At 37.4% G+C, this 14,218-nt stretch overlaps 1 protein-coding gene across 16 annotated transcripts in view; it reads right to left on the reverse strand.

Annotated features, from left to right (window-relative positions):
* Nucleotides 1–14,218, reverse strand: part of MLLT10 (MLLT10 histone lysine methyltransferase DOT1L cofactor) — a 241,101-nt gene that overhangs the window by 146,249 nt on the left and 80,634 nt on the right. For all 16 annotated transcript variants that reach the window (XM_086714783.1, XM_086714788.1, XM_086714796.1 and 13 more), the window contains one exon: nucleotides 10,794–10,903. In XM_086714783.1, coding sequence (XP_086570909.1) covers nucleotides 10,794–10,903 — 110 coding nt within the window. The remainder of the gene's footprint in view (nucleotides 1–10,793; nucleotides 10,904–14,218) is intronic.

Here is a 14,218-nt window from a genome sequence, read left to right on the forward strand (position 1 = left end):
GTACACTGCCATTCTTCCACAGTCCTTAATAAACCCTGCTTAATAAAACTGCCTCTGAGCCTCGGAGTTGAAAGAAGGCAATGAAGAATGAGGCTGAACACGAAAGCACAAATACACGAAAAGCAAATAAGAAGAAAAATAATTTACTATCCCCTGAGAAAATGAGAAACAATACCAAACAAAACAGAATACGTATACATGGGTGTACTGGCAAGCGGGGGAGAGACACAAACACTACAATACAGAGAAGCCTAATAGGGAAAGTGAGAATCAGCAGAGGTGCAAAAAAGGGCAAAAAGATTTTTCTATAGAGACGGTTACAAGATTGTTTTCCTTTTCCAAACGACACAAATGTCCACAAAAGAAAAAAAAAATTACGTGTTCATTTGAGTAACTAGGATACAAGTGCCAAGCAAAAACAAATATGTATTATATTAGATATATACAAAAGCAAATATTCAATGCTTCAGCAGAAATGTGAATTTTATCTTGGAGTCTTATAATCATATTGTTAATGTATGCTGGCAAACAACTTGTAGACTCAAGATTTGTTCTACAAACAAAGTAGTAAGTCCCACCAACATCTGCCAAGAATTTAAAGCTTAGTGTCTTTGTTCTAAGAAATGAGTCAATTAACTTGATGACTCTATATAGACTCTATCTCAGGTGATGATGATGTGCCCAGTACTTAAGTTCTTGAAACTGAAAGGCCAGTCTGATTTTTTCTTCCTCCCTCATCTGTGTGTCATCACACCCAGTCAATCAAACCTCTCATATGTTACCAAAAGATCTGCCCCTTCTTCCTTCCTAGTACTACTCTCCTACTTCAGGCCCTCATTATTACCTCTGGAACACTGCAAAAGCTTAAATAGTGTCTAAGTAACTCTTGTCTCTTCTACACTCCCTCTCCCAATCTTCCTTTCACTATCCTTTAGATGGTAGACCTGAGTACATCCCTCCCCAAGTAAATCTAAAAACCCTTTATGGAAATAGAACTCAAACTCCTTAACAGGACACAGGAGGCCCTTGAGAATCTCTCAGCATTTTACATATCACACTCAAACTCCTAGCAATAGTGCCCTTCTCCCTCACTACTATACTACTCTCACTCCCTCACCCTCTCCCTCTCAACCCTCCCTATTTCCCACTTCAGAGCTTTTATGCTCCTCCAGTCTGTAAAATTAATAGCTACTGTCGCACTCCCTCCTCTTTCCTCTCCTCACAGCCAACACCCAGAGACTTCTCACTCTTCAAAATTCAGAGAAGCTACAATCTTTTCTAAGATATACCTTCCCTCTCTTCAGCACTGTTACACTACACTAAGTAAACGTTCTCTGTGTTCTCTAATCCTCGCACATACTACACTAACAATCATTGATGTGTACATATCTATCCTACCACGTAGGAGCTTTATGTATTCCTTATGCTTCCAGCAGTGCCTGATAACAGGGCATGCCATACATAAACGTTGGCCCAATAAATGGATAGATATATGGAATGTTTAGCTCCACTCTCTGAAACCTAGCTTTTTAAATGGTACTAATGAGGAATCCCCCAATCAGAGAGCATATTTAGTCCTTTCAAACTTTCCCACCAGATGCTAAATATATTGATCAACACTTCTCTTGACAGCTATTTCACCACTACTCCTTTCAAAAAAGATTGAAGGGAAGTCGGGCTAGCAATTTCTAAGTATTCCTCCACCTTTAAGCTTCTATAGTTAAATGACACCATGCTTTTATCTTGTTTTTTGTTTCTCTGTTTGGTCTATTATGGTCCTACCTATACTTACATTCATTTCTTCGTGGTCATCGATAAATAAAGACTCTTCAAAAGCATATATATAGACAGAACACATGTATCATTTACCAACTATTCTCTGGAAATTGTAGCTTTCTAAAATAAATGCTTCCTGATGTGACACGATCTCGGGGTTGTAAGTTCAAACACCAGGTTGGGTGTAGAGATTACTTAAAAGTAAAATCTTTAGAGGCGCCTGGGTGGCTCAGTTGGTTAGGCGTCTGCCTCTTAATTTCAGCTCAGGTTATGATCCCATGGGATCAAGCCCCAAGTTAGGCTCAGTGCTGGGTGTAGAACCTGCCTGTGATTCTCTTTCTCTCTCTCAAAATAAACATATAAACATAAATAAATAAATAAATAAATAAATAAATAAATAAATAAATAAATAAATAAATAAAATCTTTAAAAATAAAAAAAATTGAAATTAAATTAAATAAAGGATTCCTTGACTCTGAATACAAGTCTCTATCCCCGAAAACTTCAAAAACAGCTCAAAAAAATCTGTTTCTTCAAAACTATTACAATTCTTCACATTTCTTCAAAATTATTAAGAGGTAACTTAAAGGTGACATATGCCACTCATTATTTTATTAACAAAATGTATATGTCAGTGAAATGAGGAACTGATTGCTACAATATGAGGTCAAAAAATAAAAACAAGGATCTGGTGACAAAATAATAGAAAAACTGGCCATTATGTATTTAATGACATGTAGAAAACTTAACAACATAATAAGTCAACACGATGAGTTCTCTGAAATTTAGATATACTACACAGATATTCTAGAAAATTTCCTTTCCTATCACTCACAAAATTTCCTTCGTGGTTTTTTTTTTTCCTTTCCTAAATCCCACTATGTTCCAGCCACACGGGATTATTTATTATTCTGTGAACTGCCTACCACCTTTCCTTTGCACTTACTATATTAGTTTATGTTACTTTCTCTGAGTGGAATTATCATACGATCCTTTTTTCCACAGGTCAAATTCCTAGTTATTCTGCAAAGTCCCTATAATCCCTTTTTATGTTTTACTCAACTCCTTAGGCAAAGGTAATCCCTCCTTTCCTTATGTTCCATAACACTCCACTCACATTTTTTATTATGACAGATATCTCCCATTTTTCGAAAGTCTGTGTTATGCCACTTTGATTTGACAAAAGGCTTACATTAATAACTGTTTTTGCTAACTGAAAGAAATCCGAAAAGAATTTTTGCTTTTACGAAAAAAGGTGAAAAGTGAAAGCGATGTTCAGCATCTGCTTTGCCACGAAGCCGTCACAGTGTCAATGTGCACCCAGAGCAGCAAGAGCGGCGCTGCCCAGCTCCTTCCCCAGGAAGTACCCTGAGCATCCATCTCAGCACCAGACCTCCAGAGCTTTGAACTATGTCTGGAAGCATCTGTGCTTTGTCTCGGTTTATTTCATGCGCTTGTTAGCAAGATGGGTCCTAAGTTATCAGAAAAGCCTAAGAAAGGTTATTTTTTCAGACTGGAAACACTCAAAACCTTTTCCACATAGAGTAATGGTAACTGCTTCCTCAGCTTTACACCAATTTCAGCTTACGAAAAGTTTCACAAGAATGCTTTCTACTTTTGGATAGCTGCAGAAACCTGTACTTATATATTATTTTTATACACTGTAATTACATTATTTACTCTTCTTTCTAATTGAGAGTGTCACATGAAGAAAAATCCTGCATTTTATACATCTTTGAATTCCCAGTGTCTAGCACAATGCTTGATATAAAGTAGGTCCACAGTATGAGCCCAGTATATTAATAAATGTTCTTCAATGCTCTTTACTACCATCCATTAAAAAGTGATATCTTCCAAAACTCAACAATCCATTTTCCAATTGTTCCTATCATTTCAGAATTACATGCCTCATATTAGCCACACTGAATAATCATGAAGAGAGTATTATTAAGCTTTCAAGGTTAACTATACAAATCGACATCCATAAAAATCCAAGAAACATAAACAAGAGAGTTGACCCATGACCACCATGAGTTTGAACTGCGCCTAATTATATGTGTGATACAGTACAGTATTGTAAGTGTACTCTCCTGTGATTTTTTAAAAAATTTTTTTAATTTTTTACTTATTTAAATTCAAGTTTCTTAACATATAGTGTAGTACTGGTTTTAGGAGAATTTAGTGATTCATCACTTACATATAACACCCAGTGATCATCCCAACAAGTGCCCTCCTTAATGTCCATCACCCATTTAGGCCAACCCCCACCTACCTCCCCTTCAGCAACCCTCGGGATGATTTTCTTAAGAATATTTTCTTTTCTCTACATTACTTTACTATAAGAATACAGTATCTAATACATATACAAAATATGTATTTATTCACTTTATTTTTTTAGTAAGGTCAACAGTAGACTATCAGTAATTAAGTTTTGGGGGGAATCAAAAGTTATACATGGATTTTCAACTGTGCAAGGAGTCAGCACCCATAACCCCTGCATTGTTCAAGGGTCAACTGTACAGCACCCCCATATAAGGAAAACTACAAAAAACAAAAAACAAAAAACAAAAAACAACTTGATGGAGAGAGACACCAAGTTTCTAGAAGTAAATATTCAATATTATAAAAAGATCAATTCTTCTAGGGGCGCCTGGGTGGCTCAGTTAAGCGTCCGACTTCGGCTCAGGTCATGATCTCGCAGTTTGTGAGTTCAAGCCCCGCGTCGGGCTCTGTGCTGACAGCTCAGAGCCTGGATCCTGCTTCGGATTCTGTGTCTCCGTCTCCCTCTGCCCCTCCCCTGCTCACACTCTGACTCTGTCTTTCAATAATAAATAAACATTTAAAAAAAAAATCAATTCTTCCTCAAAATAGTATTTCATTGTAATACTAATATAATCACAATTGTATTTTGTTAGTCCTAATGTTAATCTGGAAAAAGAAATCCATAACAATACTTGTTCTACCATGTACTATGGTGTATATAAAGCCACAATAATTTAGAATAGGTTTTAGGAAAAGAATAGACAGATGCAACAATGGAACAGAAAAAAAGTGTTCACAACATCCAAGAATTTAACAATGATTCAAACAGTATTTCATTTCTTTCTTTCTTTCTTTTTTTTTTTTTCCCAACGTTTTTTTATTTATTTTTGGGACAGAGAGAGACAGAGCATGAACGGGGGAGGGGCAGAGAGAGAGGGAGACACAGAATCGGAAACAGGCTCCAGGCTCTGAGCCATCAGCCCAGAGCCTGACGTGGGGCTCGAACTCACGGACCGCGAGATCGTGACCTGGCTGAAGTCGGACGCTTAACCGACTGCGCCACCCAGGCGCCCCTCTTTTTTTTTTTTAAAGTAACCTCTACGCCCAATGTGGGGCTCAAACTCACAACCCTGAGATCAAGAGTCTCAGGCTCTTCTGACTGAGCCAGCCAGGTGGCCCAAAACAGTATTTCAAATCACTGTGTAAAACACAGATCATTCACTAGTGTTGAAAACTGGACTATGTGGTAGGGGAAAAGTTAGACACATACCTCACCATATTATAAAATGAACTCTAAATGGATAAAAGATTTATACCTAAATAATCCTTCCTTCTTCCCTCCCTCTCTTACTCCTTGAATACATTAGTCTTAAAGCCTTAAGGTGGGTCCAGGCATGGCAGCATCCATGCCAGGGAAGGGAGAAGTCCAACACAGGTGTCAAAGCCCCAGCAGAGCTGGCTCCCACCGGGGTTTTGGAGGTAGAGGGGAAGGCAGTGCCACACCCTGAGCAAGGTGACGAGACCAACTATTTGAGGGATGAGGGAAGAGTGGTGGCCTGGAGCTGAGTGTCAAATACCACAACTAATACAAAGGGCAGCCGGTGCAGGGAAGCAACAGCAACCCAGAGTGATGTGTGGAATCCAAACCAAGTTAGGGTGGTCATTGCATTAGGGGATGGGAGCAACGTTAATACAAGAGAGATTGATCAAATAAGCAAACACACTGAGGATAATGGGAGTCAGATTTCTCACTGTTGGCGTGAGAGTCATAAACATAAAAAAGTTTATGTTTATGTTAAATTTGTGTTCGTAAACTTGGAAAATCCTGCATTGCTGGATTGGATTTGGAGAAATTACTAAGAGTTTATGGTTCTCTATATATACAGAAATACATATGTGTATAATGTATACCCATACACTGAATCGGAAGTATCACTGTGACTTAACAGTCTTCAATATATAGAGATAATCATTGAAAAAATACAGATGTGCATGTGCATATATCTCTGTATCTGTATATACACATATATTTCCGGAGAGGGCCAGGGAATAGCAATATCCCAATAACAACAAGCACACTTAGTGCCCACTTTGGTTTCTAAAAGGAATCAATACTCCTTGGATAAATGGTGATGATTCATGGCTAGCTGGGTCAAAAATGATCCAAGATGAGCCTGAACATACTGTAGTGTCAAAACTAAAGAGCTCACAACCTTATTAAAACACAAAGCCAGTCTGAAGGGAGTCCCAGCAGACAAACCTGAGACAAAATGATCATTAAAATAAATGGCAGTAACAGGGAATGACCCATTAAAATAAAATAGTTAACACAGAAGTCCATGTTAGTCCACACTTATATAAATGGGGACTGGAACAAGTTATTCCTTTAAGTGAACGACCAACTAAAAAAAATAAAAATAAAAGTGGAGTGTCAACCGATGAATGTAAAATAAATGATGGAAACAGAAAACCACTACTTGCTATCAATTACAGTAATAAACTAATTAAGCCAAGAAACAACAATGGATGCTAAAATCAGTGGGTTAAAGGCACAAGGAACAAGATATTTACATACAAAGCACTTCCTCCAAAATGCTTATTTATTACAAAGGGAAAGAAGATTAACTTCCCAGTGAAGAAACCTTACAGATACCACCTTAACCAAGTGATCAAGGTAACATCAAGTAATGGGGAAATCATGTACCACCTGACAGGACGCAATGAGAACACAGCATCACTTCTGTGACATTCCTGCCAAAATACAAGATCTAAAACTTAATCATGAGGAAACATCAGAAAAAGCCAAATCGTGGAATATTCTACAAAATAACTGGCCTGTAATCTTCAGAAGTATCAAAGTTATGAAAGTTAAGGAAAACTGAGTTACTATTTGAGATTACAAGACAAAATGCAATCTGTGATCCTTTTGCTATGAACGGCTTAACTGGGAAATGGAAACATGAATGAAAGTTAGGGAAATGATGAAGTCTGTGGATTAGACAGTAATAATGCATGAATTCTGATGGCTGTATTCTGGTCATGCAGGAGAAAGTACTTTCTTACAGGAAATGCATGTTAAAGCATCTGGGGTCTGAGTATAAAATGATAAATAACTCTGAAATGGTTTAGGAGAGGAAGAGCTCTTTACACTATTAATGCAACCTTTAAGTTTGAAGTTACTTGAAAATTGAAAGGAAAACCAAGTATTTAAAAACATGAACTTAGGTGCACTTGTGTGGCTTGGTTAAAAGGCCACTTTGGCTCAAGTCATGATCTCACAGTTTGAGTTTGGGCTCTGCGTGGGGCTCTGTGCTGACAGCTCAGAGCCTAGAGGCTGCTTCAGGTTCTGTGTCTCTCTCTCTGTCTCTCTCTCTCTCTGCCCTTCCCTCACTTGCAGGGGTGCGCGCACGCTCGCGCTCTCTCTCTCAAAAATGAATAAACAGGGGCACCTGGGTGGCTCAGTCGGTTAAGCGGCCGACTTCGGCTCAGGTCATGATCTCACACTCCGTGAGTTCGAGCCCTGCGTCGGGCTCTGTGCTGACAGCTCAGAGCCTGGAGCCTGTTTCAGATTCTGTGTCTCCCTCTCTCTGACCCTCCCCCATTCATGCTCTGTCTCTCTCTGTCTCAAAAATAAATAAACGTTAAAAAAAAAAAATTAAAAAAAAAAATGAATAAACATTTTTTTTTTAAAAAACACGAACTGGGGGCGCCTGGGTGGCGCAGTCGGTTAAGCGTCCGGCTTCAGCCAGGTCACGATCTCACGGTCCGTGAGTTCGAGCCCCACGTCAGGCTCTGGGCTGATGGCTCGGAGCCTGGAGCCTGTTTCCGATTCTGTGTCTCCCTCTCTCTCTGCCCCTCCCCCGTTCATGCTCTGTCTCTCTCTGTCCCAAAAATAAATAAAAACGTTGAAAAAAAAAATTAAAAAAAAAAAAACCACGAACTTGAAAGCACTAAAAAAAAAGTCTTATACAGTAACATAAAGATTTTCTTTGGAAGCATCTGACTTTAGCTCAGGTTATGATCTCGCAGTTTGTGAGTTCGAGCCCTAGGTTGGGCTCTGTGCTGACAGCTCAGAGCCTGGAGCCTGCTTCGGATTCTGTGTCTCCCTCTCTCTGCCCCTCCCCTGCTCATGCTGTGTCTCTCTCAAAAATAAATAATTTTTTTTTTTTTAAAAGAAAGATTTTCTTTGTATGGTGTCAAAAGCAGAAACAATAGAAGATAGTTGTGTAAATTATATAAAAATGTTAAACTTCTCAACTAGAAAAAACCCGCTAGAGTACCAACAATAATTTTTAAAAAATGAAGACATAATGAAAGTTAAAAAGCAAATGTTGAATTATGGGCAAAAGCATACACAGCAAGTACATAAGACAAATGAAAGAAACCTCTAATATAAAAAACACTTTGGAGGCACCTAGGTGGCTCAGTCAGCGTCTGACTACTGATTTCTGCTCAGGTTATGATCTCACGATTCATGAGTTCCAGCCCCATGTCTGGCTCTCCACTGACAGCGGAGAGCCTGCTTGAGGTTGTCAGTCTCCCTTTCCCTCTCCCTCTCACAAAAATAAACAAACATTTAAAAAAAAAAAAAAACACTTTGTTAAAAAATAAATAAAAACAGGGCTCCTGGGTGGCTCTGTCAGTTAAGTGTCTGACTTCGACTCAGGTCATGATCTCACGGTTCCTGAGTTTGAGACCCACATCGGGCTCTGCACTGACAGTGCAGAACCTGCTGGGGATTCTCTCTCTCCCTCTCTCTGCCCCTGTCCCAGCCTCTCTCTCTCTCAAAATAAATAAATAAACTTTAAAAAAATAAATAAAGCTCTACGGAAGAGAGCAAATTTTACAAGAAAAAATAGAAGTGCCTGGGTGGCTGAGTCAGTTCAGCGTCCAACTTTGGCTCAGGTCAAGATTTCATGGTTCGTGGGTTCGAGCACCATTTTAGGCTCTGTGCTGACAGCTCAGAGCCTGGAGCCTGCTTCTGATTCTGGGTCTCCCTCTCTCTGCCCCTCCCCTGCTTGCTCGCGCACGTGCGTGCACTCTCCCTCTCAAAAATAAGTAAAACAGTAAAAAAAAGAAGGAAAAAGAAAAAAGAAAAACATTACAATATTAAAACAAACAAAGAGCTTTTCAAGGTCAACAAACATGAAAGGCTTTTTTTAAAAACTGTAGGGGCGCCTGGGTGGCTCAGTCAGTTAAACGGCCAACTTTGGCTCAGGTCATGATCTCACGGTCCATGGGTTCGAGCCCCGCCGTCGGGCTCTGTGCTGACAGCTCGGAGCCTGGAGCCTGTTTCGAATTCTGTGTCTCCTTCTCTCTGACCCTCCCCGATCATGCTCTGTCTCTCTCTGTCTCAAAAATAAATAAACGTTAAAAAAAAATTTTTTTAAGTGTAAAATATTTAACCTTACTGTTTACTCAGAAAAAAATCAGACACTAATATTTTTCACTAAAAACAATAGCGAAGATTTTTTTAATGGTAATATATAGTGCACTTACCAGGATATAAGGTTATTAGCACTGTCACCTATTACTCATGTAGCATAAATTAGAAACTGCATTCCACAGTACAATTTCATACAATATATTTATGGAAGCTTACAAAACATTCGCACCCCTTTACACAGAGATTCTATTGCTACGTACAAGCCAAAGCCAAAGCCAAACCCAATCAAGGCCCTTCAACAGTTAGACATTCCTTAACCAGTTTATCAAAACTAATAATACTGTATATTACATGCTAACTATCCACTAAAAATAATGTCAAAAACGTAACTGATACAAAAAGATGTTCAGGGTTGATAAATTTCAAAAACAAACAAACCAGTATAAGCAATATAATCCAATTTTAATAAATATGTATTACATATAAAAATGTACACACACACAAAAATCTAAGAAGATCAGAAAGAGAAGATTAGGATGACTTCTGTCTTGCACTTTTCTATTGGTTTCCTGTATTTTTCAATTTTAAAAATAAATATTAATAACCTATATTGTAAAATGTTTAACACAAAAATATTTGTGTTAGAATTGGTGGTAGTGATAATTTCTCCCCACAAATGAAATAAAGTAACAGTACCTTAAATTAATGGTGACACCATACCTAAAGACACATTGGGTGAAAGAAAAATCATCTAACGTACAAAAAGAGAATGAAGCAATAATACATATATATGTACTATAAATCAAGAAAAAGATATGGGGGAGCAAAGCAAAGAAAATATTAACTAAGTTGTTAAGAAAAAGCTAACAACAAAAATCCTATCTTGGGGATAGAAAAGAACTGGGGAAAGGAAAAGAAGCACGTAGTATTCTGTAATAGGGTTATTTTTCAAGAAAGGATGTATAGTATCAAAACAAATGTTATACCAAATAATGATTAATTCGAATTTAATAGAACCTTTATGTTTGAAAGAACCTAAAAAGCCAGTAATTCTTAAAGGACAAATCTATATAAGGACGGAAATGTCACATAAACGTTAAAATGCTAAATACATAGGTGAGTATAAAAGGTAATATATTTTTGTTTGTGTTGTACTCCTGTGACTTTACAACATATTTTAATAAATGTAGTTTACCATTTAGTAATTATACTTTTTTCAAATCTCTCTGGAATCTGGAGGCCTATGATTTAAATTTTTTTAATGAAAGCCTATAATAAAACAAAATACAAAAAAAAAATCCTTTTACATTTCCCAGTTTTAGAACAAAAAAGTTGTATTTAAACATCAATAAAATAACATCCACTGTACCTTATTGTAACGATCATGTGGAACAGACTGTAAAACAATTGGTTCCATTGTAGAAACATTGGCAAACTGTACCTCTGGAATATACAGGGCACAAACCACATGAGCCCAACCTAAAAATAAATAAAAATAATGTCATTTTCCAGTTTTCAATAAAACTTTTTCAAAGATAAACAAAATCATTAACTTCCTAAAGAGATCCCTTCAAAGCCTAGTTAAGCAAAAGTACAACAAAAAGATGAACAAATTCTCATTACTGACTATAAATAGTCAAACCACTACTGATAAAGCACTCCATCATTTCTCCAGCACAACGGCACAAACAAAAGAACATTCTTAAAATGCAAATGCTAGCACGGACACTTCTTATAAGAGCACACTAAATGATTTGAGTCAACACTACTTCTGAGAACCACTATGAGAAAATAAGAAAGCTTTAGAGGCGCCTGGGTGGCTCAGTCAGTTAAGTGTACGACTTCGGCTCAGGGCATGATCTCACAGTTTGTGGATTCAAGCCCCCCTTCGGGCTCTGCGCTGACAGTGTGGACCCAGTTTAGGATTCTCTCTGCCTCCCACCGCCACTCACGCTTATTCTCTTTCTCAAAATAAATAAACTTTAAATTAAAAAGTAAGAAGCTTTATAGTTGAATACCTAAAATTAAAATTTTAATCTTAAATGTCAATTATTAAAATTTTAACTTTTATATTAATATTGATACTTTAAATACTAGTACTAACATTCATTATTTTACTGTTTCAATATTTAACTTAAAATATTTTAGTAGTTAATAAATATTAATGTTTGGGGGCACCAGGTGGCTTGAGTGAGTTAAGCATCCAACTCTTGGTTTCAGCTCAGGTCATCATCTCATAGTTCATGACTTCGAGCCCCACATCGGGCTCTGGGCTGATAGCACGGAGCCTGCCTGGGATTCACTCTCTCCCTCTCTCTCTGCCCCCTCCCCTGCTTGCTCTCTCAAAATAAATAAACTTAAAACAATTTTTTTAATAATAATAAATAAATAAGTATTGATGTTTTAGTTTTTGAAATGTGGCTGAAACTATCAAAGAACTGTGATAATGAGGAAATACTGAGCCAAAATTGGAAAATAATGAAAGTCCAAGGAGGTGAGTACAGCTTTTGGCCACTTTTGCCCCCCCACTGCCTATTTCACAGAAAGCAGGTAAAAAAGGTGGTTTTGACAAACTCAGAAGGCTGGAAATACAGGGATCTATGTCCACAGACAACTGAAGGAGAAGGGGGAGGAGTAAGCCCCTCCCTTCCTTCCAGCTGAGACACTGAAGGCTGCAAGCCAGAATAATCCAAGCACACAGGCCCTCAAAGAGATTGCACCTAGGCTTTAAGTTCATCTCAAACTCTGAAACTGGACTCATGTTATACTAAATTACAAGTGCCCCCAGGCACCAGACAGAAGCAAATTATACATCCTCTCTGGAGGAAAACAATGTAATCTTGACTACAAATAACTTCTACTATTGGTTCATTATCATTTTCAGCACAATAAAAGTACCAAACACATGAAAGACACAACATAAATGAAAACCAGCAGAAACAAGAAAGTCAAACCAGATCTATATTTTGGAGTTTTAGCCACAGACATTAAAATAAGTATACTTATTATGCTCAAATACAACACAAAGTTGAAAATTTTTTCAAAGAACTGAAAACTATAATAATAAATAAAAAATTCTAGAAGTAAAAACAAAAATTTGTTCAAAATCAATGGATGGGATCAACAACGGTTTAGACATAGATGAAAACAGAATTAGAAGGCAACAACAAAATAGGTCAGAAGAAAATGTCCAGAATGTTAGCACAAAACACAAAAGTGTGAAAAATACAGTAACAGGACAAGAAGCATGAAGAATATAATCAGCAGGTCTTACACACATGTAATTAGAATCCCAGAGAAATGTGAGAGACAAAGTAGCACAAAAGCAAAATTTCAAATGATAATACCTAAAAACTTTCCAGAACAGAACACAGCAAATCATGGACAGAAGAAACGCAGTAAATCTCAGAATAAATAAAAACAAATCCATACCTAGGCCAATTAGTAAACCTATAGAAAACCAAAAGAAAGAGATAAAAATCTTCATACAACCAAAAGGCAAGTTATCATCAAAAGAACAACTGGATATCAGAGTAGCTAAAATGAACAAATCAGGAGACTATAGATGCTGGACAGGATGTGGAGAAACAGGAACCCTCTTGCACTGTTGGTGGCAATACAAACTGGCGTAGCCACTCTGGAAAACAGTGTGGAGGTTCCTCAAAAAAATTAAAAATAGATCTACCCTATGACCCAGCAATAGCACTGCTAGGAATTTACCCAAGGAACACAGGAGTGCTGACGCGTAGGGGCACTCGTACCCCAATGTTTATAGCAGCACTTTCAACAATAGCCAAATTATGGAAAGAGCCTAATTGTCCATCAGTTGATAAATGGATAAAGAAGTTGTGGTTTATATATACACTGGAATACTACTTGGCAATGAGAAAGAATGAAATATGGCCTTTTGTAGCAACGTGGATGGAACTAGAGAGTGTTATGCTAAGTGAAAGCAGTCATACAGAGAAAGAGAGATACCATATGTTTTCATTCTTATGCGTATGCTGAGAAACTTACCAGAAGACCATGGGGGGGGGGGGGGAGGGAAAAAAAAAAAGAAAAAGGTTAGAGTGGGAGAGAGCCAAAGTATAAGAGACCCTTAAAAACTGAGAACAAACTGAGGGTTGATGGGGGGTGGCAAAGAGGGGAGGGTGGGTGATGGGTATTGAGGAGGGCACCTTTTCGGATGAGCACTGGGTGTTGTATGCAAACCAATCTGACAATAAATTTTGTGTTTAAATAAATAAACAAACGAACAACTGGATAAATAAAGTCCAAAACTATCTTTAAACAGATTTCAATTAAAGGGAACACTAAGTAATTTTCCTCAGGCAATGGAAAAATGAGCCAAGAAGAAAGCTCCAAGATGAAGTAAAAAAATGATAAGCATGTAGGTACTTTTAATGGCTAATGACTAGATAAAACAACAATATTCTCTTCCATGAAAATACATGACTGCTTACATCACAAGTTAAAAGTTGATCTGGTAAAGTTTTCAGTGTATATAAATTTAACACATATTAAAACTACAGTAAAGACTGGAGAAGAAGGTAAAAGAGATCTATATGGTTTCAGTGTTTTTACATTTTGTGTGAAGCAGTACACAGAGTAGTCTAAAATTATTAGTATGAGAACTGTAATCCCAAGAGCAACTACTATATACATAAATACGGCCAAAAAGGTAATTTAATGCAATTAATTAAATTTAAATGCAACGCTAAGTGCATTACTAAACTGATTAAATGCAATGCTAAAAAATATTCAAATAATCACAAAGAAGGGGGAAAAAAGGGA

Source organism: Puma concolor, chromosome B4, assembly GCF_028749965.1.
Source record: "Puma concolor isolate L17-30 chromosome B4, mPumCon1.1.hap2, whole genome shotgun sequence".
Classification (NCBI taxonomy): domain Eukaryota; kingdom Metazoa; phylum Chordata; class Mammalia; order Carnivora; family Felidae; genus Puma; species Puma concolor.